The 26,967-nt window shown below is 49.3% G+C and overlaps 11 protein-coding genes across 11 annotated transcripts; 6 read left to right on the top strand and 5 right to left on the bottom strand.

Annotated features, from left to right (window-relative positions):
* Positions 1-1,294: 1,294 nt before the first annotated feature.
* On the top strand, positions 1,295-2,368 carry FSUBG_714 (serine threonine kinase; the record flags this gene model as incomplete). Its single annotated transcript, XM_036685413.1, has 3 exons — positions 1,295-1,484; positions 1,539-2,226; positions 2,275-2,368. 3 exons carry the CDS (start codon positions 1,295-1,297, stop codon positions 2,366-2,368), a joined length of 972 nt encoding a protein of 323 aa, XP_036543730.1.
* A 151-nt stretch (positions 2,369-2,519) lies between these two features.
* FSUBG_713 (VPS20 vacuolar sorting) lies at positions 2,520-3,242 on the bottom strand (the record flags this gene model as incomplete). Its single annotated transcript, XM_036685402.1, has 3 exons — positions 2,520-2,723; positions 2,780-3,143; positions 3,205-3,242. The coding sequence occupies 3 exons, from the start codon at positions 3,240-3,242 to the stop codon at positions 2,520-2,522; spliced, it is 606 nt and encodes a 201-aa protein (XP_036543729.1).
* Positions 3,243-3,960: 718 nt separating this feature from the next.
* Positions 3,961-6,231, top strand: FSUBG_712 (ribosome biogenesis ATPase RIX7; the record flags this gene model as incomplete). Its single annotated transcript, XM_036685391.1, has 1 exon — positions 3,961-6,231. One exon carries the CDS (start codon positions 3,961-3,963, stop codon positions 6,229-6,231), a length of 2,271 nt encoding a protein of 756 aa, XP_036543728.1.
* Positions 6,232-7,194: 963 nt separating this feature from the next.
* On the bottom strand, positions 7,195-8,079 carry FSUBG_711 (cytochrome c; the record flags this gene model as incomplete). Its single annotated transcript, XM_036685380.1, has 3 exons — positions 7,195-7,219; positions 7,370-7,655; positions 8,070-8,079. 3 exons carry the CDS (start codon positions 8,077-8,079, stop codon positions 7,195-7,197), a joined length of 321 nt encoding a protein of 106 aa, XP_036543727.1.
* A 710-nt stretch (positions 8,080-8,789) lies between these two features.
* Positions 8,790-9,580, top strand: FSUBG_710 (uncharacterized protein; the record flags this gene model as incomplete). Its single annotated transcript, XM_036685369.1, has 2 exons — positions 8,790-9,131; positions 9,191-9,580. 2 exons carry the CDS (start codon positions 8,790-8,792, stop codon positions 9,578-9,580), a joined length of 732 nt encoding a protein of 243 aa, XP_036543726.1.
* A 166-nt stretch (positions 9,581-9,746) lies between these two features.
* Positions 9,747-10,815, bottom strand: FSUBG_709 (rRNA processing protein; the record flags this gene model as incomplete). Its single annotated transcript, XM_036685357.1, has 2 exons — positions 9,747-10,337; positions 10,387-10,815. 2 exons carry the CDS (start codon positions 10,813-10,815, stop codon positions 9,747-9,749), a joined length of 1,020 nt encoding a protein of 339 aa, XP_036543725.1.
* A 532-nt stretch (positions 10,816-11,347) lies between these two features.
* FSUBG_708 (arginine-tRNA transferase) lies at positions 11,348-12,517 on the bottom strand (the record flags this gene model as incomplete). The annotated part of the gene is made up of 1 exon (XM_036685346.1): positions 11,348-12,517. The coding sequence occupies one exon, from the start codon at positions 12,515-12,517 to the stop codon at positions 11,348-11,350; it is 1,170 nt and encodes a 389-aa protein (XP_036543724.1).
* A 3,457-nt stretch (positions 12,518-15,974) lies between these two features.
* On the top strand, positions 15,975-16,408 carry FSUBG_707 (uncharacterized protein; the record flags this gene model as incomplete). Its single annotated transcript, XM_036685335.1, has 2 exons — positions 15,975-16,173; positions 16,260-16,408. The coding sequence occupies 2 exons, from the start codon at positions 15,975-15,977 to the stop codon at positions 16,406-16,408; spliced, it is 348 nt and encodes a 115-aa protein (XP_036543723.1).
* A 1,525-nt stretch (positions 16,409-17,933) lies between these two features.
* Positions 17,934-19,732, top strand: FSUBG_706 (nudix family; the record flags this gene model as incomplete). Its single annotated transcript, XM_036685324.1, has 4 exons — positions 17,934-18,131; positions 18,220-18,385; positions 18,589-19,050; positions 19,314-19,732. The coding sequence occupies 4 exons, from the start codon at positions 17,934-17,936 to the stop codon at positions 19,730-19,732; spliced, it is 1,245 nt and encodes a 414-aa protein (XP_036543722.1).
* Positions 19,733-20,934: 1,202 nt separating this feature from the next.
* FSUBG_705 (small nuclear ribonucleoprotein (LSM1)) lies at positions 20,935-21,614 on the top strand (the record flags this gene model as incomplete). Its single annotated transcript, XM_036685313.1, has 3 exons — positions 20,935-21,049; positions 21,163-21,231; positions 21,292-21,614. The coding sequence occupies 3 exons, from the start codon at positions 20,935-20,937 to the stop codon at positions 21,612-21,614; spliced, it is 507 nt and encodes a 168-aa protein (XP_036543721.1).
* Positions 21,615-22,456: 842 nt separating this feature from the next.
* FSUBG_704 (uncharacterized protein) lies at positions 22,457-23,379 on the bottom strand (the record flags this gene model as incomplete). The annotated part of the gene is made up of 2 exons (XM_036685302.1): positions 22,457-23,049; positions 23,103-23,379. The coding sequence occupies 2 exons, from the start codon at positions 23,377-23,379 to the stop codon at positions 22,457-22,459; spliced, it is 870 nt and encodes a 289-aa protein (XP_036543720.1).
* Positions 23,380-26,967: the final 3,588 nt, after the last annotated feature.

Here is a 26,967-nt window from a genome sequence, read left to right as displayed (position 1 = left end):
AACATGACGGGGATTTGATTGGGCTTGGGATTTGACGGGGCCGATGTGGGCTCATCCGATGGGTGGAGTGCTCATTCGGATCGGCTCCGAGGCGGAGTTTACGTATTTTTATGTTATAGATAAGGGTAGGTACCTACCTGGTAGTACTGAATAGAGTACAGAAGCTGGCCTTTCATTGATGTATCGTCGGAATGTGAATGTGTCATCAGGGTCGGACCCGATCATGCCCTGTTCTCTTGATGAAAGCAACCGTATGATTCGAGTAGAAACAGCTAGGATCTGTTTGACCAGGAGCCGTACAGCAACTACCTTGCCATTCAAGACATTGGCCAAGAGTGGAGTGATCTGGAAGATCTTGCAGGTACTCGACAGATCTCGGGCCTTCTGGCACCCACAAAAGAAAAGCATGGAATTGGGCTATTCATCCGTGGCAAAGATGTAACAAAGAACTGGACAAGCCTAGCACGTTTTTGGCCCAAGATGAGGTGTAGGATAACCTCTGGCTTGGTTACCTCATCACTTGAATCACTGTTTAGGGGTTCATCGGGGGCAGCTCTTTTGTTGTCTACATAACTTGTCACTGTCACCTACTGTATTCATTATCTGATGACTACATCAAAGAAACTAGCTTCGCACTTTCACCTTAACCCACTCATACTTGAATGCAGTTTCTTCTTCAGAAAAGCCGTCTTCTCTGGACTCTCCGGATGACGGCCCGATATGCAAAAGACCGGCGCCGTGAATTACTTAGCTCCCGATCGGTCGGCCCCACCCACTCCGGGTCAAAAAGCTCCGGACTTGGAGATGTGAACATAGACCTCCGATCAAGCTTCCAACAGTAGTGGCCCACGAGAACAATGCTACTTAATCGATTGAGTGATGCACCCATGAAAACAAGAGGGTTCCTTGTTCGCTTTGATACAAACTCGGGCTGATCGTACTTCTCAAGGTGCCCTAATGAAGTGAACAGTCTATTTGCCGAGACACACGGCTTGGATACTCACTAAACAACGTCTACGGTAACATCCTGCTATGATGAAATGATAACATCATATCTCTCCCTCTGCATCTAAACAATTTTGGGAAAAATAAGTAGGATAAGTCACTACGTTGCAATGCTCCAAGCTTCCGTGCATATTTTCGCATTACTAACACCAAAGCTTTGACGTCACCTCATCATCCCACTCCATCTTCCCATCTTCATACCAGCCAAGTTCAGTTTGGAAAGCACCACAAACAAATCGCGTACCTGAATATCGCCACGCTTGTATAGACCCCGCAACCCTTGGAGATCATGCCGCATACGAAAGTCGACCCCGCCATCGTTGAAGCCCTGGGGCTAGACCCCGCCAACTCGGCTATCAACGCTCATGGTGGATCGGGCTTTGTTTCTACGTTCAAGATAACGTCCGAGAAGGATGGCAAGCCTTTGAATTACTTTGTCAAGACTGGTACAGGGAAGGAAGCTGAGGTTATGTTTAGAGGTCAGTATCCGTTTCATACACAGCCGTCTAATATCATGATCTAACAGAGCTCAGGTGAACATGCCTCCCTTAATGCCATAGCAGACTCAGTTCCCAACTTCTGTCCCAGATCTCATGCCCACGGAGCCCTCACAGGCCGTCCAGGGCAATACTTCCTCGCCACTGACTTTCTCGATTTGGGGTCATCAGCATCTGGTGGTTCAGGCAAGACTCTCGCTTCAAAGGTTGCGCAGCTACATGCAACACCAGCTCCCATCCCAGAAGGCTATGACAAGCCAATGTTTGGGTTCCCAGTCCCTACGTGCTGCGGTGCTACAGAGCAAGATAACTCATGGCGAGAGTCGTGGGCTGACTTTTACGCTAATAACCGTCTGAGACATATCGCGCGTCAGGCAGTTCGCAACAATGGTGCTGATCCAGAACTTGAAGAAGTTGTTGAGACAGTTGCTAGCAAGGTAGTTCCACGGCTGATTGGGGACGATGTTGTGAAGAACATCACACCTGTCGTTATCCATGGCGATCTATGGAGTGGGAATCATTCCAAGGGGCAAATCGCTGGTCAAGGCGGGTGCGAAGAAGTTGTCTATGATCCCTCAGCTGTATACGGCCACTCTGAGTTTGAACTCGGCATCATGAACATGTTTGGAGGCTTCACCAATCACTTCTGGAAGGAGTACCATGAACTGGTACCAAAGGCAGAGCCAGTAGCTGAGTGGTCCGACAGAGTGAAGCTATACGAATTGTAAGATCACGTTTTCCCTCAAACTCAACGATACTGACATCGCCTCAGATACCACCACCTCAACCACTATGCCATGTTCGGCGGTGGCTACCGAGGAGGCGCCATGTCCATCATGAGGAAACTCATCAGCAAGTACGCATAGCAGATAGAAGTTCAAGATACTGTATTTCATGATTCAAATGCAGAAATGCCTCAACGCCTCGTGTTGCCCGCTGTATACACCCAAGTCTAAGTATAGTAGAACGTCTCGAAATATAAAATGCTCTGTCCAAAATGTCTCGCTCGCTCCTCGTCTATGCTGCAAGCATGGCTGGTTGCTTCGCTTTCTCGGCTTGGGCCTCGACTTCTGGATTCTTCTGTACTTCTGGTAGATTCGCCACGGGGACCGAGGGTAGTTTGGCTGGGCCTGTGAGTTCGGCTTCGAGAGCTTCCAGTTCGTCTTCCACCTCTTGCTCGTCTTGGTTCGAGATACGACCTCCAAGCATATCGCTGACTTCCTAGGAGTGTGTGAGTATATTTCGACCTGTGAAACAATAGCACCATAGTAACATACCTGTTGATATGCAATAGCCTCCGCCGTCTCGCCCATCAACTTCTCCACATTCTCAATCCCACCCATCTCAGCATGAATCTCCTTAAGCACCTTGGTTCCCTGCTGCAGCCCAAACACCACGTCCTTCTGTATAAGCGCAAACTCGACATCGTTCGTCAATTTCTCCAGCTGAGCTAATTGCGCATCTGTCTTGGCTAGTAGCGACTCTTGATATTTCTTGCGCCGCAGGGCTAGCAGGGCTCGCTTCTTGTCGCCCTTGGCCAGCATCTGCTTTGCGATATCGGTCTCTTTATCCGTGAGGACTGTTATGCGCCGTTGGTATTGGTGAAGTCTATCGCGCTGATTCTTCATGTCCAGGATGGCCCTAAGGATTGTTAGTATCGAAGGCGGTCACGAGCGCAATCGCGGGGATGAGAGGGACGGACTTGTCCTGGGCTGTGACTTTACTTGCGTTTCCGCCCATGATGAGGATCGTGAGAATGTGTTTGGCAGTGTATGAGCTTATCGAGAGGTTGTTAGGAGAAGTTGTGTGGCTGTTCAAGTCGAGGCTGAGAGTTCGAGGTTTCTGGTTTCGCTTTAATGATAGCGAGCGATTGTCACGATTGTCACGAGGGAGACTATCGTCATCGGCGCCGATACTGGGGTCCAGGGTCTTGCTTATCGATAAGCCAGGCTCTCCAAGTTGACATAATTCCTTGAGCAGATTTTCCAGTAAAGATTATAAGACTTTAGCAAAGCTTTGATTAAAACATAAGAGGTTTATAGCAGATTTGCTAAGTTGAGATCTAAACAGTAAGCCTTATTAACAAATCAAACAGCAGGACCACTCCAATTGTACAATATCAACAGGTATCTGGACTGGTCACGTTAGTAGTTAAGACATAACTCCATGTAAGACACATAATACAACACCGAGGAAGAACGTTGACAGCCATGATATGAATAAACGAATCGAATTGATATGTAAGCATTAAATTATCGTTCACCGAACTCGGTTGGTAAATTAATTTCAATTTCAATCTCAAACGCGGATATTTGTCTCTGAAGCAGTGGCTTGTCCTGTTTATTCTGTCACCACCTCAGGCCTCTTAACTTTTTTTCCCGTTCAGTCTTCACAAATCTCGAACCTCCCATCAACATCAAAGCCGATCGTCGGTGACGCGACATAGTCCCTAGCGATAATGACTCTAGGAGCCAAAAGGCCTCGCCTGAACCTGAGGCAGGGCCTCGATCGCGATGTATACATGGTAATGAAAAAGCTCGAGGATGCGAACGATGGCAAGCCCTTCAAGACCACCACAGCCGTCTATGACGCTATCAAGAGGTCAAATTCCAGCCTCAGCCGACAAAAGAAGCGCCCTCTTGAAGACTCAATCGACCGCGTACTTCAGTTCCGTAAAGAAGAGCTCGGCGATTCAAGTGACTCTGAAGCTGAACTCGAAGAGCCAACCAAACCAGACGACGACCGTTTTCTTCTCAACAGACAAATGACGAAGCACTGGCACCAGAACCCAACAACTGCTACTGCTGCAGAAACGGCGACTCCACCTGTGAGTGAAGCACCTCGCGCGATCAAGAAGCGGCGAGTGCAGGAAGATGGCGAAGAGCGAGCGAAGGATGGAGTAACCACGCCCAAGGGTGCCATGACGGATACAGATGCTGCGCCTACGGAAAAGCAAGACAAGGCACCTCTGAAGAAAACACAAAAGACGAGCCGCCACAAGGTTGAACATCCTTCCAGCTCGATACAGATCGGAGGCGTGGCCGACATCTACACAGAGCTCTGCAAACAAACACACCACGTTTTGAAATGGCCAGAACAGTTCGCCCTCAACCGCTGGCGAAAGGTCCCCGGAATTCTGCTCTCAGGCCCGCCTGGAATTGGCAAAAAGACGCTCGTTAGATTCCTTGCTTCGAAGATCGACGTCCCCATTGTGTCTCTTACAGGCTGCTTCGAAGAACCAGAGCGCCTGGAAAGAAGCTTAAACGATGCAATTGAAGAAGCCATGAGAATAGCCCCATGCATCATCCTCATCGAGCAACTCGACTGGTACATGCCCAAGCCCGAAGGTAGCAGCCACAGCGAAGGCCATCGCCGCAACATTATACAGTTCATGCGACAGATGCAGCGCATCGCAACTGAGCAAGACAAGGAACGACACATTTTAGCCATGGCGACAACATCGCGAATCACAGATGTCGACCCTGCAGTCCTCAAAACTGGCCTTTTCGAACGTACGCTCCAGATGCGGATCCCAGACCTCGGGGCCCGTCAAGATATCCTCAAGCTCGTTACCAGAGACAAGGACCTGGCACAGAGTGTCGACTTCGCAGAGCTGGCCAAGATTACACATGGTTTCGTCGGCGCTGACATTATTAACGTCGCGACACTTGCACAGCAACTTGCATCTGAACGCCATTTGGACGTTACCCAATATTCCAAACACCTTGAACTCCCATCCATATTGTCGTCTGACCTACCCGATCTTATGGAACTTGCGGACGAACAACTTCCTACTATCTTTCCCGAGCCTCAAAATACACCCCTAACCCAAGAAGATTTCAAAAAGGCTATCAAAAGCTTCACTCCCTCCCTACGAAAAGAGGGCTTCACAGTCATTCCCAACATCTCCTGGGAGCAGGTCGGTGCTCTCCAGGCTGCTCGCGACCAGCTCAATATGTCAATCATTGGACCTATCAAAGATCCCGAGCTCTACCGTCGTGCTGGCCTTGCTCGTCCAGCAGGTTGCCTTCTTTGGGGCCCTCCCGGCTGCGGTAAAACTCTCGTCGCCCAAGCTGTCGCCAACGAAGCACAGGCCAGTTTCATCCTTATCAACGGGCCTGAACTTCTCAATAAATACGTCGGTGAATCAGAGCGCGCAGTGCGTGAGCTATTCAACCGGGCACGCTCGTCAACACCCTGCATCCTCTTCTTCGATGAAATGGATTCCCTGGTCCCAAAACGAGACAGTGCAACAACAGACGCAGGCACCCGTGTTGTCAATGCACTGCTCACGGAGCTCGATGGTGTTCAAGACCGCACAGGCGTATATGTCATCGGCACAACTAATCGACCAGATATGATCGACCCGGCCATGCTTCGACCCGGCCGTCTCAACGTGCGCCTCTTCATCGACCTACCCACCCCTGACGAGAGGGTCGATATCCTCCGAGCCATCTATCGTACAAACCACCCCGACGCAACAGCCGAGGAATTCGATCGCCTCGAGCCTATTGCTCGAGACCCTCGCTGCACCGACTTTAGCGGTGCTGATCTAGGCGGGTTGCATGTGAAGGCTGCCGAAAGTGCCCTTCGACGATGTCTTCAGGGGGCTAAACCCGAAGCTGAGATCGATGGTGTGGACTGGGAGCGCGCCCTCTCCACTACCTATAGAAGTGTGCAGAATCCTGAGACTTACCGAAAACTTGAGGTAAAGTTAGGGAAATCTTAGATGACTTTTATGATAGTTTTAGAGTATATTTCTTAATTTAGACAATTCATCTAAGATATGACTTATATTGTGCCTAAAGTTGTAAATATAGTCTAAAGCAATACTAAAACCAGACCGAAGAAGCTCATCGCAATATTGAATCTGGCTTTCTCGAGTGGCAAGTAAGTTGATGCCTTCAAATCAATCAATCAATTTCACCATATCTCATCACGTCACACCGAACCCCAACGCAACGCCAGCCACGGTGGCTCAAAATTTCTCCAACACCTGTCAATGAGACCTCACCTCATTTTCATGTCAGGGGTAAAAAAGCAAAATCTCCAAAAAATCAAAGACAAGAAGCACACCGCCCGCCGATCGCCGCAGGTCCCGCATACGCCGCCGGAGCAACGGAGGCGCACGGAAATAGCTCGGCAATCACAAAGTCATGATGAAAAAAACCTGGAGTGGGATCGAAAAAATGATCAAACATGCTCATGAAAAAGAACCGGTTTGCGCGGATGACCCTCTTTACGGGGCACACTCGGTTATCGGGAGATATGGACATGTAATCGGATTTGACGGCATCGAGATTGGTTGGTGGCATCGTATCATGGTAAAAATGACGTTCACAATTGATTCCAAATGCATAATTATGAGACACAAAGGTAAACAAGATTGTGAGAGTAGAAAAAATAAGTCAATATCTCTATCGTAACAAAATCGGGCTATGATGCGGACACGTTTAATATTGGTCTCATGTCATTCCTGTTTTCCGCCTCAAACCAACGCCAGGCTTTCTTCTTGGTTAAAAAAGACGGTCGTGTTGTATCGGAACGGAAGTCGCATAAAGAGGAGAGATGGGAATAGGATACGAAGCACGTGGCATGTCTTAACAAGTGCTGTGTAGAGTCTATAGTACAAACGCCCCCTGGCGGTCCCCATCTATCGAAAGTCGTAACATTACACGCGATCGAAAGTCGCTTATTTGGTAGAGTCCTTGAGGTAGCTGTGGAAGAGATGTTAGTGACTGTTGTGATGCAGTTGGGGGATGAGAGTGTAGCAGTTTGGAATCATATGGTATCACTGTAACCCTTGAGAGAGAACAGAAGATCCAATGGCCAGAGCCGACTGCAGCTCAACAAAGTAAAAAACTTACGCAATGAGATCGTTGCGGTCCTTGGCCTTCTTCAAGCCACCGAAGGCCATCTTGGTACCGGGGATGTACTTCTTGGGGTTCTCGAGGTACTCGAAGAGAGTGTCGTCGTTCCACTCAATGCCCTTCTGCTTGTTGGCATCGGTGTAGGCGTAGCCCTCGACGGAACCAGTCTTGCGGCCCCAGAGGCCGTGCAGAGCAGGGCCGATCTTGTTGCCGCCGTCCTTCTCAACGGTGTGGCACTGAGCACATCGGGTCTTGAAGAGGTTGGCACCCTTTTTGATATCGCCTGCACATTGTGAGTTAGTGGATGAGTCCTCGGTTGAGAGTGAGTCTTGGTCTTTGGTGAGGCTGTAGACAAGGTTTCGTGAGTCTGATGAGAGGACGAAAGAAGAGTCGCTTTGGTTGGTGGCTTAGAGGCGTGGCACGAGTTGTTGGTGAGTCTGGGTGAGCACTTCGTGGTCATGGGAAAACCGGTTCTGGGTAAATGACGCAGGCAACAGGGTCAGCGGGCCAACCTCAGCTGGTGACCCAAGCATGACTCTCTGCCATTGTGCAAGGCTCAAATCCCCTCGAGACTCGAATTGAAAGTCGTGATATCCTCTGCGAAAAGCGTCTCCCCTTTCGTTGTCCTCAATTGCATCTCTCCAAGCCTTGCGCTACAGCCGGCGCAAACCAAAGCAAGCTGTGAGAATAGACTTACCGCCAGCCATTGTGAATGTAGGTTGTGATTAAGGAGTTAAAAGGTGGTAGTAAATTCAACGAGAGGCGTTAGCCAAAGACAAGAGCAACAAGTCGATTGAGAGTTAAGAGTGTGGATGTGGGAAAAAAGAAGAGAGGAAGAGGAGAGAGAGAGGAAGAAAAAGATCCGAAGCAGGAAAATAAAACTTTATGACAGCATGACACGACTGGCTTAGGACCACGCCGGATCGCTCAATTCTCTTAGAGCGCCACAGGTGGCTGAGGCCAGACAACCAATCACAGCCCAAGAGTAAGTAAGCCGACATTCTTGCCCCTGTCGACCGTGAATGTGGCTCCGGGTAAAGTCGGGACATAACATCCAAAAGCGGGTCTTCCATCGGCGATGGCTTTTTTTCCGGGGTCGGGCTAGTCATGTCATCCTCAGGCTCTTCCATCATGAAAGAAAAAAAATTTAAATTCCTCAGTCCCTAGAATCTTGTGACCTTGACAAGGCCTGAGGCACTAACCCCGTAGCAGCCTAGGTAGGGTCAATCGGCTTAAAGAAACGGAGTGGGACCTCCGTCCCGGACCTCGTTTGTTTCTCAACGGCTCCGGAAAAAAGATTCTTCTTGTTTGGGTTGACGTGAGGGCATCACGAAACCACCACAACAAACAAAGCTCCGAGGCCAAGAGGTGGATCAGCAAAGGCACTTACTGCTGTAGTTCACCACATATACCAACAATGGCATCTCGCGCCATCATCCCCCGCTTTCTTCTCCCTCTTCAGGGTCCTCTATGGCGTGGTATCAGCATCCCACTCTCACAGAACAGCATCCGAATTCGCTTCGCCTCTTCATCCTCAAAGGCAAAACCTATTGTTCTCGAGAAGCCCGCTCGCTTCAATCCCCCTTCTCATGGCTCTCGCCTCAAGAAGAACCATCTGCCTAAGCATTATGGCCCTGAGCTCACCGCTTCCGAGGTCGCTGCTCAGAATAAGAAGCACTATCCCGGTATGATGGCTCCCGAGGGGACATGGGAGCACTTTTTCTGGCACAGCAGGCTTTTGCATACTTTTATCACCATGGTATGTCTACTATACAGCTTCAGCTGTTCAATTACCCGCTGCATACTGACCCCCATCAGGGAACTCTTTTCGCCCTTGGTGTTTTCACCTTCTTCATGAACTACGCCTACAACTCTCCGTACAAGGAGCTCGTTCCTCCCATCTCAGACCTCTGGACGCATCCTCTTCACTTCTTCGTCGCCTGGAAGAACGTTATCGTCTTGCACGAGAAGGACAAGGCCGAGAAAGCCAGAGACCACCGAACGAACCATCTCGACGATGTAGCCAAGCGCCGACTTTTCATGAAGATGCACGGAATCGAGACCAAGGACCCTGTGACTGTTGTTTTTGGCAAGGGTGAGGAGGATCCCAAGCCCGAGCAAGCTGCTGTGGAAGACGAGCCAGTGCAAAAGACCGAGGTGCAAGACAAGGTTGAAGAGCCCAAGAAGAAGTGGTTTGGTGTCTTCTGAGATGCCTATGTAAAAACAAAGATGCAAGAATCTGCATGTATGATATAGCCGTAGCATAACGATCTCCATGCCCAGGGATCATACGTTGTACGATTACATGAAATCCAGCCTCATGAGGCTTTGTACTTTTCTATCTATCACACCCATATTCAACTCATACGTAGTCTCATGTGAGCTCGACACCCTCCATGCCCTCCAATACCTCATCCGCAACTCCGCCCTTTTCCAGTACAGCCTGTATTATACTGTCCATTACTCCAAACTTTGTTCCGCCCAAAGGTGCCTTCCACACGCCCTCAGCTGTCTGGGCCTCTCCTTTTTGTGCAGTTCCATTCGTCGTATGTGGCACTCCGGGCGGTGTGAGCCTTGATGGCGGGTCAATGGTTCGGATAGACAACAACTTGAGCTCCCGGCTCTTCTTGTCAACCTCCATGTCGCCCTCAGTTGTGATTCGACGGACCTCCGCCACAGATACGGCCAGCGCTGTCTCCGCGACAGCCAATTCCTCCTTTGCAGGGTCGAAGATGATGTTGTCGCCAATCGCAACCACGAGAAGCGTGATAGATGGTCGTGAACCTGCAGCATCGGCACCATCGCGAGGGTACAAGAATGTCGACGCCTCCCAATCGTCGTCAAACATAGGATCCTCGTCGCCTTCAGACTTGAGACGGGGTAAACGAGTGGCCAGAAGAGCGAGATGTGTGGTAAGTGAGAGTAGTGGGAGAGGGTATGATAGCGGGGGGGATATTAGTAGAACCTGTATCATTTTAGCATTGCGTTTGTTTCCTTGTGTTCTGGGCACATACGTCGAGATATAGTCGCCAGTGAAACCGTCTGTTGATTCTCAATTTCTTGGCAAACTCATTATCTGCCAATAGCGCCTCTCTCAGCATTTCTGCCAGGAATATTGTCGATGCTTCATCATCTCTCTGTCCTGGGATCTCAACTGCCAATTCGAGCCAGTCACCCCTTGTTCGATCTTCTTCGTCCTGCTGCTGCTCTTCGCTTCCTCCAGTCTTCTCAATCTCAGCCTTGACTCCTACAATGGCCTCAGTGCCATCAGCGAAATGCACGCGCGCGCTGCCATTTGTGCCAGGCAGAACGCCCGTCTCTGCTGCCAAGGGACGGAATTGTGTCGGCGCGCGCCCATCGGGGCGGATCGGAGGATGTAACGAGAGTGACTGGTGAAGATACGCAAGTTCGGCTGGCGAGAAGAGATTTATCTGGGACGCCATGATGATGATGGTACAGAAAAGTTCCCAGTAGACAAGACTGTAACACGAAGCGCTGAAATAAGTATCAAATTTATCGCACTTGGCCGCTTGAAAGGGAGATGCGACGCGAAACAGTAATAACGCTGGGTTTTGGTGTTGAAAGAAAAGGTTGGTCCTTCACCTAGGTGAGTGATAAGATAAGGCAAGACAAAAAGTGTGGTGGGCTGGCTCAGGTGAGGTTGGAGATGGCGGGGTGGAAGCTTTGGAAGCATAGCTCCGCCGCCAATGAAGTGTGTCGGTCTAACTACCTGCTTGCCTACAGCGTCTAGCTTCAGTATTTATCAAAAATCAAGGCATATATTCATTCTTCAGATTTTTTAAATAATATAATCTCTTCATTAAAACATTCTTTCGTTAGACGTGGCAAATATGTTGAGCGGTGAAACGTGTCGGGTTTGGAGCCGATCCCCAAGATTTGGCCCACAAGATGTGAACAGAACTCGTTTCTTGACGCTTATTGTTTCCATGGGCGTCCCAGTTGTGAAGTCATCGCCTAGGATCTCCGGGAAAAGTCCAGGCAAACGCGGTCCATCAAATCAGGGCCAATTGCTGCGATGAGCTCGGCAATACCAGCTCTCATTCCCGGGTATTCCTCCACCCTCTGTTCATCCCAGGTGACGAGATCAGAGGTTTCGTATAATGGAGCTCTCGGGGAGATCTTCAAAGCGATATGATCCATATCCCACTCAGCAACCGTGGATATCGGAGGTATGCCCGGCATCCCAGTGGAAAACAACCAGTTGTTGTCATCTTCATCGGATGCAGCAGAGTTGGAACCTTTGTCCTCCGCTTTGTCACCCTCGTTTTTATCCTTGGCAGGCGACACAGAACTTTGGTCGATCTCGCGAGAGGCCTGCTCCTTTTCAAGCGAAAGGCTCACGTACGGCTTTTTGTCGAGGAGATCCAACACAGTTCGATCCAGGCGGTCCCATGTCAATGAGACAGGGTCAAGAATATACTGAGGTGAGTAGTCAATCTTGTACCACATCTTGGGGCAACTGTGTATATAATAGCCTGGGTACCACCAGCTATAGCCCTCCTCGATGGATAAGGCGATCTCATACAGTGCACCAAGCTTCCCTGGCGCATGCTGGTGAATGCTTTCATGGTAAAGAAAGTATACCGAGCTTACACACTCGGGCAAGAGGTCAAGCACCCCAATGGCAACTAGCTTACCATCTAGCCGGTAACATTGGTGATACGAGCCCAGGCGACGCTTACGCCCATCGGATGTCACCAGTTTTTCTCTCCTCAAAGGTGAGTCACAAAGGAAGCGTCTGAATCCGCTCTTGGTAATCTCATCCGGAGACTCCTTATGAACTACCGCCTGGTAGTTCTGGTAAACAGCAAACTTCTCGTCCGTATAATCGTCATGCTCTAGGGTCACGACGAGCTTATGGGCAGCCTCAGGAGGGTTCTTCAGGTTAGCCTCTTCAGCCTCATGGATTCGTTCGACGAGATCAAAATGGTTATCCCGTTTCTTAGCCTGATCACGCGATTTGGGATACAGGCGAGCCGCTTCCCTCATGTAAGCCTCTCCCATGACATACTTATTGAAACGGTTGACGGTCTGCCGTTGATCTCTGGATGGCTTGAACTGGCTAGAATCGAGACGAATAGTATAGTGTGGGCAACATGACCGACGCTGATCGGGCCGGTACATGAGAGTGCCTGAACGTCTCCAGTATCTATCAAGGAGACTTTGATAGAACGCAGCACCCAAAGAAGTTGCCACTGCGTGGTAAGCGTAGCCTATAACCCCACGTACTAGTTAGCCTGACGTTCAAGAGACCGTGTGACTCAAGTTCTCATATGAAGTGATCAATTTGAACTCCAGAACGACCATCGATGACACGGCCGTGGTATCACGGGTGTCTCGTGACGTAAGTGTATGCGAGTCTTGGGGTGGTCAAAAGGTACTGGAGGTGCAGGGGCTCAATTCACGTTTTGACTGACTCTTGTCACGTTTCCCACAGTAACCGCATCTTGACGATTTGAAGTATCCTAGGCATCAGTCAACATTCGGTGAAGGGAAAGGTATGAACGGCAATTGTGTGGGGGTGGTTTCTTCTGAGATGTCAACGAATGGAGAGTATGCGTGGGGGAGTAGAAAGCGAAGTCATGTAAAGCGGAAGTGGAACATGACCAAATGATACTTGACATCTGATGTAGCATAATACATGAACCCTGAAGCTGCCCTGCTACGCCTTATCATATGACAATAAAATGTCATCGTTTGTGATTGGGACCTTTATTGGTGCTTTATCCAAAGCACCAACGGTAATACTGAACTAGGAAACATTTGAGGCCAGGAAGGCCTTGCCAATCTTGAATTCAAAGGGACGGTTCTGAGACACAACTTGATGAATACAGCAAAGAAGCAAGCCAATTACGCATGCCTGAAGAGGCAGACATAGGTTTGTTGAAGTCGGGATACACACCCACACTTGTGAGCAGACGTAAGCTAGCTAGGAGTGCTAATGAATTGATAGTGGCATTGATCCTTGACGCACGACCACCAAGATTGCGGAACCGTTGAACATGAGACTGCGATCAACTGTCTGTCATTGACCAAAGTGGAAGCCGTCTGCAGGCTAAATTGGGATTGATATTGACGTGGATGTGGACGCCCTCGGGCTCCATATAACTCCTTGTAAAGGAAGGGAATGGTCAAGTGAAATGGAAATGAATATGGAACGAACTTGTCCCGGACGGGGAAAACGGGGGCGCCACAGGGACCGGCCGCGACGGAGCTTAAGCGCAGGCGCCGGCAACCAACGACAGGCCGGCATTGGACCACGGGGCTGATCGGTTGGAGAAGAACGTGGGAATAAGCACTCACCAATTGGGGTCATATATTCGTACTGCAACAACGCATCTTCATGGATGACGATGTGCATGCCGCTGGGTTCCATTGTGGACCTTGAACCTGCACTGCACAACTGGAGTCGTGTTCCTCAAGGGGCTGTTGGTAATAGGTGAGGTGCTCTGATGATGTCTTGCCGGAGACGGAAGGACGACGGTGGTGCAGGGCGGATGAGGGGCACCGAACCTTTCTCAAGTACGGGCCACAACGAGGAGTTTAAATCACCCACGAGGCGCGAGTAATGTTATCCGAGACGGGCAAGTCGTTGCGTGAGTTACGGTAGGTACTAAATTACCACACGTAGGTACCGTAGGTCCCTCGAGCGGGAGGAAGACGGAGAAAGGGGCAGACTCCCGGGCCTTGGGGATGGAGAATGGAGAATGGAGAATGGAGGGGGCGTGGGAGTTTGTTGAGGAAGGTTCAGCGAGTGACGAAAGCTGCGATCGCGTGCCTGCTGATTCCCCCTCTCAATGCGTGAGCGTGGGATGTTGTGTCTGCGGCTGGTAAATAGTCGATTCGATTAACCCAGTTGGTTGACTATTTGGGGTGCACACGAACGATGATGACGAGACGAGACGCTGGCTGCGGATGATACCCAGGGATTGGCGCTGAGAGTGAGGGATGTGATCGTGTGCGCGCATGTGCAACAGAATTGACCAAAATCGAGCTGTTTCGATCTAACTTTAGGCGACCAAGCTAGTGTAGTCCAACAGGGGTTCAAAGACACAGAAACTGAACTGACGGGTGTGTATTGTAACACCTGTAGACCAGACCTGTAGTTGTGCAACGGTTTCGAAAGCGGCAGCCGGTAGAATGTTGACTCCACGGCAAAGTTCCGATATCGTTTAGAAGCTACGGATACTCTGGGTTCCAGTTGGTAAGGTGCCCCATGTAGGTTTGACCGAGAGAATGCCAAGGGAGTAAAATGAAAGACACATCAATACGTGGGAGATGTTGGGTTTTATGGGAAGATGGGAAAGACAGCGAAAGGTTGAAGATGGATGATAAATGAGATCAACCATTGCTTCCATTGTAATGGCGGGGGGCTAAAGTAGGTACCTAAGGTATTCTGGCCACCTAATAGGTACCTAGTCACCTAAGGTAGGGCTACAATTCTCCAGGAATCCAACTCTCTACCGATACCTTTTATAGGTAATTCATGAAAGTAGCATTTATTAGCTACAGTGCTGTTAGCAATATCGAAATTCACATGCAGTCATCATATGCAATCAGATATCCAAGGTTGCGGTAATCTGTTGAATGATATGTATGTACGCTATGCTTAAAGCCAATCTCATTGCTAAATCCGACTGCAAATATTCAAGTTTACTCTCCGAAACAGCACAGATTACAACACAAGATATCCCAGGCCCGTCTCGTATCCAGTAGGAAGACTTCCGACCTCTCCAGCATTTCCTCAACAACTACGGAACCAGATTCGATACAAGGCTGAGTCTGTGTCACCAACCTTGTCACATGTCTGTCATCTCATCTCATCTCATCCCTGATTAATAAATAAATAAAAAGTACATGTCCCTTCAGAGCATCAACAACGAGACAGGATTGGAGGAATCGATTGCCCTGGCTTTTGGTGGCCAATCCCTCAACGTTGATGACTAGCCTCTCTACGGAGTACGGATACAGGTACAGTTCATTATATTATTCCTTGCATGCTGCAGCCAAAAAGTAGCTGTGCGACGAATGAGGTGACACGAAAAGAAAGAAACCTATGTACAGGTCCTACTAGCCTCAAACTGACGGTCCCAGGCGAATCAAGCAACGATACAGCATTAGTGTGTTGCATCTTGCTACTGTATTTGCTCCATTGCTCTGCAGATTTTTTGACAGTTTTTGGACTCGCCTCGAGACAATCACGGAACCAATGTTTTTATCACCCGACTTGCGGGCCTTTTCTCGGTCTCGTCTCCGGGAACTGGTTGTGGAAGACTCCATGTCCAAGGAGGCTTACCGAGCTAGAGACGCTACGAGCTTTTTTGCCAGACCGGTATCGAGAAGCAAAAGCTTGCTTGCATGTCGAGTAAGGTAGCGGTAGGTAGGTATTGTTGAGAGGGAACGGAGTCCGGCGTTAAAATAGACGAGCTAGATATGCATTGTAACATTCAAGTTGGCAGAGGCTTAATCGACATGACGTCTGTTTATATCTCGAGCTGCAGCAAGAGTTGTGTGATAGAACAGATGTTGAAGAATATCAGATTCTCTCTTCCAATGATCGTCATTGTCGAGGGTGCTTATTATGCGCACTTCGGCCACTAGGACTCCAACATTGGAGATCAAGGGCTCTCGCCTCGCTTTCACGATACCTGCTATGTGCTCCATCCGTGGCATGGACCCAATGCTTGCTGCTCTGCTTGTACAAGCGCATTCTACCCCTCCCCCTCCCATCCCCTCTCGTGCTACTACTGCTGCTAGTTACTGCTTCTTCTTCATGCATCGTACGTCAGGGTTAATGTGGTACAGCGTAGAAGCTGTCCGTGGACGACGATGAACCTATCATTGTTAACATGTGAATTGAGAAGAGGTCAAGTTGAAGTCTTTGCGATCCTGAAGCTGCAGCCCCATCCCTCCATGGTTGCTAATGGCATGGATGACCCCACGCTGCGAAAGCAGACCTGCGTCCGCGTGCTGATATGCCGACTCGAGACCGCTTTCAATAGCAACCTAACCTAGCATTTACATACGAAACTGGTGGGTGTGTACCCAAGCAGTGTGTCGTTTCTGAGGCTCGTTCCTGTACCACAAATGTTGATTGTTACATTGGAGGAGTTGTGACGATGCTCCATTGGCTGTCATCTACTGCACGTACGTTGAAACTAATCGGCCTCGTTTTCCTTCACAATAAATAAACCACCCTGCATCTCACCAGTCAAAGCTGTTAAATTTCTAACAACTTCCAAGATTTCTCAGATACTGCTGCACATGCCATTCAGGGATGCTGTAAAGAACTTTTGGTAACTAGTTAGTGGCACCACAAAGCACACGTTCTGTCATGGCCATGATTAATAAGAAGCGCATCGGTGTTGTACTGTATGATAATATTTCCCCATCTCATGCCCTGGACTTTTATTTGCGGGACAAGATGGGGCACTGGTTAATAGCCTGTGTATTTTTTTTGGCTTCACCGGATCTAATATAGAAGTATCTGCTGCTGGGTTTGTAATCTCTTACCGGTATGAGGGTCGAGATCTTCCCAAGTAACTGCCATATTCAATTTATCTGCATCTCAGTTCAATTGTACTCTCATGGTTCTGTGAGACCGAGACTTTCCAGCACAAGCAGATTAGGGGCGTAGCATTACCATAACAATCGAATTATAGGAGTAAAGAGGACAAACATCTCCCCACGATATATTTCCCATTCCGTCATGCATACGCAGTAACCTCCCACGCCCATTACCTCTCTGAGAGCTATGCCATCGGTTAACCCTGCATTATTATTACAGCCCAAGTTCTCAGCTCAGACGAAGCTTTTTACTGTGTAGACTCGTGGCAGTACAATCTGAGCACCCATGCACCATGAGCCTATCAAGATAGGCTCGAATATAAAATCAACAGACCCTGTCGTTGTCAGAGTTTGGTCTCCTTTGTTATTTGGATGGCACAAGACATGAGGTGGTTTTAAGATTGCCTACACGGAGACTCATCTCACCTTTGTTTCTTCCATCGCATTGCCTGTTGACAATTTTACCCCTTCCTTGCTTTGGCTTGACAAGTGAAGAGTTACTCTCAACCTACGGAGTACAGCCTTTTGAATACGGGGCTATATCCAAGACACGGCCTCTTCTTAATGGTCTGGAATCCTTCGAACATCGCTTGCTATTCTGGTTGTCACGCTGCGTCCTCGACTCTGTTACTCAAACCATCGCAAAGAGTGCCTACCCTGCACAGCTCAGCTTCACCTAGCAAATCTTTATCCAGGTACCTATCTAATAAACCCAGGCGGCTAGCTACTAGAGCCGTATGAAATAACACGTCATTACCATTAATTTCACAGTTCGACACCTTGACAATACCTCTGCCCGATCGATCTCGTCTCCCAGACTCGTAAGCTTTTGGTTCTCAGCCTCTCCTACAAAAGCGTTGGCGTGAGACTCCTCAACTCGAACCAAGCCTCTTCATGATATCAGTATCGGTTAGCCAACACAAGTGACTTTGATAAACGCCGCGGCAACTCATGCAGGGAGCCTCTCACGTTCATGACTTCCATTATTATCCCCATTTCTAATCAAAGTTTGCCTCGCATCGGTCGACCCAGCGAAAGCAGCCCTCAGTTCCACACTCCACGCTTCAGCGACTCACTGTTACAGGGTGCCACCGCCCACCATCCACCTAGGTACCTTACCGTTTGGCCGGGCAAGTCTAGGCCTAAAGCCCACTGCAAGCACTACATCACAGTACTGTACATACAGTCCAGTACCTCTGACCTGACACGCTACGCATACTCCATCCCTAGGCAGGTACTGTACCTACTTAACCTAGTAGGTAGGCGAGGATCCAGCTTTTCCCCTCCGCGTCCAGTCCCTGTCTAGCCTACTTGAAGAAGACTTGTCCGCCGAGCGCCCAGTGCTCCCCGTACCTACACGCCCCCCAACCAACCTAAGTCAGACCAAACCCTCTTCGCTGCAGTCGGGTCTATTCTGTTCTGTTAGTAGGTAGACAGGTACCTACGTACAGTCCAGTGCTACAACCAGTACGTACTGCTCTACGGGTTCCGCCAGACAGACATACAGACACCTTGACAAGAGAGATCCGCCGAGTCGCCCGCTGGCTGCCCCTTCGAGCTAAACTTGGGACATTTTGCGCGTGCGCGCCCACACCTCCATCATCTCGCAGTTTATATCACATCACCAGCCCAGCTCTTTGGAGCGTCTGGGCTCTCCCCGACCAAAAACCAAAGCACCAGCACCTTCTGGCGCAGGCCACGGCCATTTCTGTTCTTCATCCTCACCTCACTTGATCACAAGACCTTTACCAACTATTCACTGTTCGACAATGATGCCTCTCAAGGCTCTTTGAAAGCCACCCACCCGCCCATCGCAGGTTCCCGTCTCTCTCTCTTTCTCGACCCAGGGGTGAACATCCGTTCTCCTCCGCTACCTCCGAGGACCTTTGAAGCTTTCTTGCTCACGCCATCGCCTTTCGAGATCCACGAACATCTTTGTTTTTGTTCTCGCTGTACCAAATTCCCCGACATTCCTCCCAATTCCCGTCACTCTCCGCCCCAACTTCCCACTAAGAAGATGTCGAGTTCTGCCTCTGGCGACTCGGGCGGTGGCCGTTCCATGGAGTCACGAGTGGGTAGAAGCAAGCAACGTGAGTCTTTACCTGATGCGCAATACACTTTTTTCTACTTGAAAGTATCCTTCTCGGCACATTTGACCTCCTTGGCTTTTTATGAAGCATTTGTCTTGGTGCCTCTTATACTGTCCTTGTTGCCATTTTTGTGGTGTGATGGATTTGAATTCAACCATAATTTCCCACGCTCGCCTGGGCATAATTCGACAACTTCTCGACAGTCCGCATTCTCAATCGATGATTCTAAAAATCCCACCACTGACACTTTTCTTTTTGTATAGGTTACAACACTAAGGGCGAACGTCTCGTCGCTGGCATCGTGCCTCTCACTCCCGATCAAAATTTTGTTCTGTTGATTCAGTCAACCCGGCGCAAAGGCTGGGTGCTGCCCAAGGGCGGCTGGGAGTCTGATGAGACTTGCCAGGAAGCCGCTGAGCGAGAGGCCTGGGAAGAAGCCGGCATCACTGTTCAGATCACATATGATCTTGGTGACATTGATGAGAAGCGTGCGCCCAAATCGTCAAAAGATCGGTCAAGATACCACTTCTTTGAGGGCACAGTAACCAGCGAGTACGACGATTGGCCCGAATCCCACAAGCGAGAACGCCAGTGGTTCACATTTGCACAGGCGTGGGAGGCGTTATCAACGAGACCAGAGCTACAGGAGGCCTTGCAACGGTCTACTGTGAATCGTCAATAGCCTCAAGGCGCCCTCTCATGCGCAGTCCCGGCCTTGGAAGTGACCAATCTTTATCCCTGAACAGCCCTCCGTTCAGTCGCGACAACATGGGTTTATCTCCTGTCTGTTGAGTGGATTGCGATACACCGTCACTTCCATAGAGTTCTTTTCATTTCCTTGTCATGAGAGGAATAACACGTGCTCGTCTCAGAAACTCAATTTGGGTTGAGTTACAAAGCACCTCTTCTTTTACCTCCTATTTTTCAGTTCTCTATATAGGAACTACAATGTGCATCCATCCCAAGGCGTTTAGGCTGGAACATGATAGAGTATCACTTGTTTTGTTTTATTTACACATCTAAGAATTCGGACGGGGCGGGATACTTGAGCGGCATATAAAGGTGCAAGCATCGAGGTCAGAGGGTTATCTTATTGCAATTCATGGATAGGACCGGAAAAGCATCACAAAAGGTTGGCTGCCCTCAGATTCTTGCTTTTTTTATCGGGGTCTAGCCCAAAGACCGACGGGACGGGGAGGCAAATATGCGCATAAGTCCACCCACTAGAGAGGGACGAAATCTTAGTAACTCGCCTGGTCATGGTGGAGTTGAATAGACTCGGCGATTCCCCTCACTTGAGCGCATCTAAACAAGTTGAAGCTGGGTGAGAGTGAGAGAGTGAGAGGGTGAAAAGATCACCAAAACGATGAGACATTAAAAAAAAAAGAAGAACCCTTTGCCGAATGGCATATAATGACGCACAAGCAAGTCACTGCTGCAACTCTCGACCACTAAGAGATTGCGGCCAAGACCTTGTCATGGATGCTTATTTCTTGCTTGTTCTGTTCCCTGAACCTTTTGACTTTCTGCCCCGCCAAGGTGAAGGATGCCCCTCCATCTGCTCTCTAACTTTAGAATGCCCCGCATTGAAGTCAGAAATTTGATGGCATGTTTTGTTGAATTCGGCGTTTTATAGCGATATGTAGCTAAATGGCCCCTATCGTTATAGCGCTGTTTTGCCGCAATAGGATCCGCAACACCTTAGATCAACGTCAAAGCATCGGCGACCTAAAGCAACTTCCCTTTATTCGACCGCTGCAACCGATCTCCTCGCAATGTTCATGTCATGAACCTGTAAAAGAACTCTCCATGGATCAATAGAACTTCGCAACCACAAAAGACATAATAAACCACCACCAACCTCACCCCGTCCATCACGATATCATGGAGAACCTATCTATCGCCGATGCTCCACAGGGTCGCGGTGCGCCGCAACCGCTCCCCCAGTTGCCGCCGCAGATGTTCACGACTGCAGCTCAGCTCCTGGATCTCACAGATAGTACGACTCCGCCATGGTACCAATTTATTCCTGTATCCAGTTCATGAGATGGGTTGGACTCGATAAAACAAGGGAAAAGGAAGGATCGTGTGCTGACGACTGTATAATTGCAGAGAAGCTCATGGTCGCTTTGCGCGATGGGAGAAAACTCATCGGCGTGCTAAGAAGCTGGGATCAATTCGGTGGGTTTCAGGGAAACGAATCACTGCAGGGAGAACATTCCCTTTTCTGACCTCAATCAGCCAACCTTGTCCTCCAGTCTACCGTCGAACGTATCTTCGCGCCCTCTCCCGAGTCAGCAGGTAGCGACCGACCAACGGGTCTGTACGCCGATATCAATCACGGTATATTCCTCGTCCGAGGTGAAAACGTGCTCCTCCTTGGTGAAATCGACCTCGACAGGGACGACGACCCGCCTCCCGGCTTTGAGCTTGGAGAGCTAGACGTTGTCAAGAAGCTCGCAGAGGAGAAGAAAGCCGTCGACAAAGCAAGGGAGAAGGCGCGAGTCAAGAAGCTTGCGAAGCAGGGCTTTGAGGGGGAGAACATTGGCGAGATCGTGCTCTAGAGTACGTTTGGATATTGGTATTTATCTTAAATTAAAAGGCCTGGAAGTAGGCCTAGGTTGCCGGACGCTTTCAAGTGCTCTGGCTGATGGTTATTTGGGCAGAATATTGTGAAATGCCCATATACCATCAAGGGGATGCCAGCTTGAGAATTGGCTGGCTCTTCAGGAATTAAAAAGCCTCGATACCGTAGGTTAGAGGCGGATAGCGCGTATGAATATATGAGCTTCACGACGCTACATCCAAAGTCTACCAAAATTAGACACTTGATGGTTCTGGTTGGCAAGCCAAAGATAGCCACCTAAGGGAATCCTGTTGATATGAACTCGCGTGAAGCCTCAGGAGTAGTTTTCCAAGTTTCCTCAAAAATTCCATGCACACGACATCGTATCCTTCTCTCCTTATTGTAACTCGCAATAATCACAGATATCATGAACAGGCCAGTAGAACTCATAAAATAAATAAATTGCATAACTTGTATTCTGTTGGAATGAGGCCCTAACCATGACCAGGCTCCATTAGGTACACAAGATAACTGTCAAAGAGGGACGATTAGTGACATGAAGTGTTTCAAGGCAAGGCATTGTCTAAAAATGAGTCTTAATTGCTAATTTACAAAGCTATACAAAGTCTGAATGTGTGCGGAGTCTCATGGCTCATTGTTGTACACTGTCTTATGGATAAAGACCCCGCGACCCGAACCAGCATGAAGTCGCTGGCGATGATCAAGATGCAACCAGAAACGCCTCTCATGATGCCATATCCTTCCGTAAACCGCTCTCGTTTTCTAAGCGAACACGCCCCTTGGGGTCATATCATCACTGCCCACCTCTAGAGTTAGTGTTTAAATGGATCGTCGTCTTCGGACTCGCTCGAACATTGGTATAGGAGTGCCAGGGTTCTTGCAACCTCCAAGGAGCCAGTCAGTCAGACCAACAACCTTTGCACCAACTCCAGCTTCCCAATCGCCACCGGCTTGTGACTGTTCAATAGTATGGCTTAGAATCCGTCCTTCGGCATCGAAGTCGAAAACAAACAGTCCCGTGAATGCCTTGTCTGGGTCGACTCCACGACCAAACGGCAGGGACCGGGCGATCACTCCTTTATTGGAAGAACTATCTGAGCCCTTTCGCTTCTCGCACCAGCGGACTACGAGCTGCTCGGGTATCGCCCCAGCACGGCGGGGTAAGAATGTGAGGGGTTCCGTTGTCATGCGCTCCGCGAGAACCTCGATTAAGACGTTGCCGAGAATGGGGACGCGGTTCCAGGCTATCGGGGAGGTCCAGAGGGCGGCGTTATAGGCGACCCGGCCGGAGACGGTCGGTAGGTGAGGGTGCGTCGAGGGAAAAAGATGGAGGGCGATATTTGGCGCAAGAATGTCGTGGGGAAGAGGATGTAGTAAAAGCGTTGGTAATCGTTCTTGTAGAACTCGCAGAGCTGCATCAAGTCAGCATTGTGATACAAACATTGGAATATCCTCAGTGACGTACTTTTTCCTAGCTTTGCCTTATTGGGGTCCTTTGGTCCGTCATCGCCAGATCCGACCCATCGCACGCCTGTCGCATCGAAATATGTCCTCGACAAGGCGCCTCGCCTTAAATAGTCCTTGAGAAGAGTGGCATCGGAAGGCGGTAGAGAAGGGTTAGGTTCCCTGACTGTGATGGGCTGAACCTGTGCCTTTGCCGGGCGAGCATTGGAGAGACTGCGAATAGAGGCAACAGAAGTCCGGCCGGAACGGCTTAGACTGGATCGGATGGGCGCGGCCATTGGGAGGTCACCGCAGCAGAATGGAGAGATTCATGGATCAAGAGTGAAATTTTATAGCGGAAGCCAAGGGTGACTTTGTTAAAAAAGGGTCTAGAATATTACAGAATCAAGGTGAGTTGGTGGTAATAATGGTGTTGCCGATACCTCGTAGCTTGGATGGTAGGGAACCTCCAGGTAAGGTATATCCACTTTTGGACTTTTTCTGCGATGGCTTAATGGGTAGACTCGGAAGTATCTAGCGGCAGTAAAGTGTAGGGAAGAGACATGATTGTGAAATGCTGGACCTGATTGGTTGACGATCGAGACTCCACAGCCACAAATTGACAGCGGAGCGGGATGTGGCGGGGCGGGTCTTTTCCACTGTGATGGGGTCTTTTGAGTGGGAGAGAACAGGATGGGAATCTGGAGAAAATGGGAGAATTGATGCTTGAGTGAAGCAGGATCCACTGATAAGGCGTTATCTGGTACTTCTTGGAGATCATCTGTTGCAACATAGGTAGTAGTGAATGGATGCCGTCTTTCTCACTCTTAAAGCAGAAGGCGGTGAAGTTGATCTAGCATGTATCAACTTGTGACATGCCAAGTCACTTGAATCGTGTGAATGACGGCAGAGGCTCCGAGTTTGGCTCATGGGCAGCCTCATGATGGGCACCTTAGTTAAAGAATGAACGGATGCCTACAGTGCATGCCCGATGACGGAACAAAGCAGGCAGACCCTCAAAGCAACGATGCATTTCTCATTCCGATGCTGTTTGTAAATATGCATGCATGATACAAGGCTTGCTGTTCTTTTGCTATTGGAAGATGATCTGTTATGGGAAAGTCTACGTCAACTTTGTTGAGTCCTAGGTATCGCAAGCGATAGTGTTATATCGGTAAACCGCCCTGTGATATCCTGATGTGTACCTACTGCATGAGAACAAGCAATAGTAGACTCCTTGTAAGGAAAATTAAATCAGCGAATAAATCTCGTTTGTGACGCATCGTCCGGTGTCATTCAATTCTTATTTACTGCACATGCTCTGTCTTTACCCGTTAACTCAGTATCACATTGACTGGCCTTCATTGTAACTCACTCTTTGTTCTCTTTGGCGCATCACGTGATCCTTACCTGTCAGCTGCCCCATCATTCCCTCCCTCCCTCTCCTACCTTAGGCGGTGCTGGCGTTGCCTGGCGTTACGTTTCTTCCCTGACGTACCTTACTTGAGCCTCTGCAACCATTCTCAACTTAATCTTTCTCTCCCATCAACTCATCTCCAACTCCTCATTCCATCGCCTCGACAAGTCCGTCTTTCCAGCCTCGCCCCTTCACTTTTCGCATCGGATTCTTGTCTTACCGCGAATCAAGGAACAACCGCCAACATGAACCCTGAGTAGTACGCCACTCTCCGCCTCCTTTGCGATAACCTCCTGATGGAACTATGCCCCATGCTGACTATTGCCCCAGAGTTGCACCCTGCCATCCTCGACTGAACGTCATGCGACTTCCTTATGCTGCCGCTGTCGAGATGCGACTCTTTGATAATTTTTGGATCTGACACCAACTAGATACGACTATCTCTTCAAGCTCCTCCTCATCGGAGACTCCGGTGTTGGAAAGTCTTGTCTTCTCCTGCGATTCGCCGATGACACCTACACCGAGTCCTACATCTCTACCATCGGTGTCGATTTCGTGCGTTGTTCCCAGCCAGCATTTCCGCTTACCTGGCATATCGTCTAACACTTGCTCAGAAAATCCGAACAATAGAGCTCGATGGCAAGACCGTCAAGCTTCAGATCGTATGTGGCACCCTTCGCGCAGGCTCCGGCCACCTACCCAAATGCTAACCTGTCCTCAAGTGGGATACCGCCGGTCAAGAGCGTTTCCGTACCATCACCTCTTCCTACTACCGTGGTGCCCATGGCATCTGTGTCGTCTACGATGTTACCGACATGGACTCATTCAACAACGTCAAGCAATGGCTCCAGGAGATTGACCGATATGCCACTGAGGGTGTCAACAAGCTGCTGGTCGGCAACAAGAGCGATATGTCAGACAAGAAGGTCGTTGAGTATAGCGTAGCCAAGGTAAGTTTTTTTTTTTGTTCTGGTACTCTGAATGTCGCAGCCTAGCGGGTCGCCCATCACATGCATCTAAGCGCCTGAATGCTCAAATGCCCCTGTCACCAAAATTTGACCCTCGGCTGCGACAACTACCCACAGCAACACGATGACTGACATAAAGTTGCAGGAATTCGCCGACAGCCTGGGAATTCCTTTCCTTGAGACCTCCGCCAAGAACGCCAGCAACGTCGAGCAGGCTTTCCTGACCATGGCCCGTCAGATCAAGGAGCGCATGGGCACCACAACGGCCAACAATACCAAGCCCAGTGTGCAAGTTGGTCAAGGCCAGGGCGTTGGATCGTCCTCCAACAACAGCTGCTGCTAAATGCATTAACGCTCTCCTTTCTCTTGGCGAAGCAGGATGATGGAGTACGGCCGGGACGATGAACAACATGCCAGGGACACGATCGGACGAGTTCACTCACGATATTTGATTTTTCCTTTCACTCACTCCATTTCTGCGCATAGACCAGATCATGACCACTTGGATTGCCTTTCTTTTCCGCAAGTCACCACTTTATCCCGTCACCGCCTTGGCATCTGGAACAACGGCTCTTTCCATTCGTCTCAACGTCATTCGCGGGCCCTTCCATTGCTATGTCGACGGTAGGAATGGGCGGGGCGGGGAATCGATAGGTTCTGGGGAGGGAGCATAAGGGGAGACGACAGACACGAAGGCAGATTTTGTGTTTTTGGTCGCGGATGGCTTTGGAAGGTTTTGCGCGTGCGCAGGCTGTATTTTCTCTTATTCCCCCATGCTGTGTCTTTGCACGTTTGCGAAATTCAAGTATTGGGAGGCATTCGTCGGTTCTTGTTCTTTTCAACCCGCCAACCAGTCCCTCGCTGGGAATCATATTGTCTGCGCACCCCGTTCTCCTCTGGCAATTCGCGATCCTGGCCCTCTGTTCTCTGCAACGTCTTGACTCCTTGAGAGCTACGGAGGAGAGTTGCGCTGATTGTCAATATCTTGCTTGGGTTCTGATATCAATTGTTGAGTTGTTCCTTCTATTTTACCATCCTGGTTCGCCTATGGTTTTTTCGTCTTTTTGGTACTCGAGATCGATTTTAGTATATGAGAAAGGGTTATTCTTAATAAAGGTGGAATATTCCTTTTTTTAAACTTGATACGGTGAATATTGTTGAAGTCCCTTACTCACTTGGCTTCATATCCTACATTATGATGTCGACGCCGTGAAATGTTTTTTCAATGAAGAGAGTTCCTTGGCCAAAAGAGACTCATGCTATACAACGAGCTCATAGCCAAGATTCTGTGGTACATCTCATAGATATCGCCAGTACGTTCTTAAATGTCCATCTGAAGTCCTTGGTCGCATTCCGAAACCTGCTGGCTACAACACAGCGCATACAGTAGACAACACAAGCACAGCTCTTTCACATCAACTTTAACCATTATACAACCCAAGCAAACAGTTCAAGACGTTGTGTAAGCACTTTATGTAAGACACAAAGATAAAGCTCAGATG

This window comes from Fusarium subglutinans (genome assembly GCF_013396075.1).
Source record: "Fusarium subglutinans strain NRRL 66333 chromosome Unknown NRRL66333_c0000003, whole genome shotgun sequence".
In the NCBI taxonomy this organism is placed as follows: domain Eukaryota; kingdom Fungi; phylum Ascomycota; class Sordariomycetes; order Hypocreales; family Nectriaceae; genus Fusarium; species Fusarium subglutinans.
This window is presented reverse-complemented; position numbering and strand designations above follow the sequence as displayed.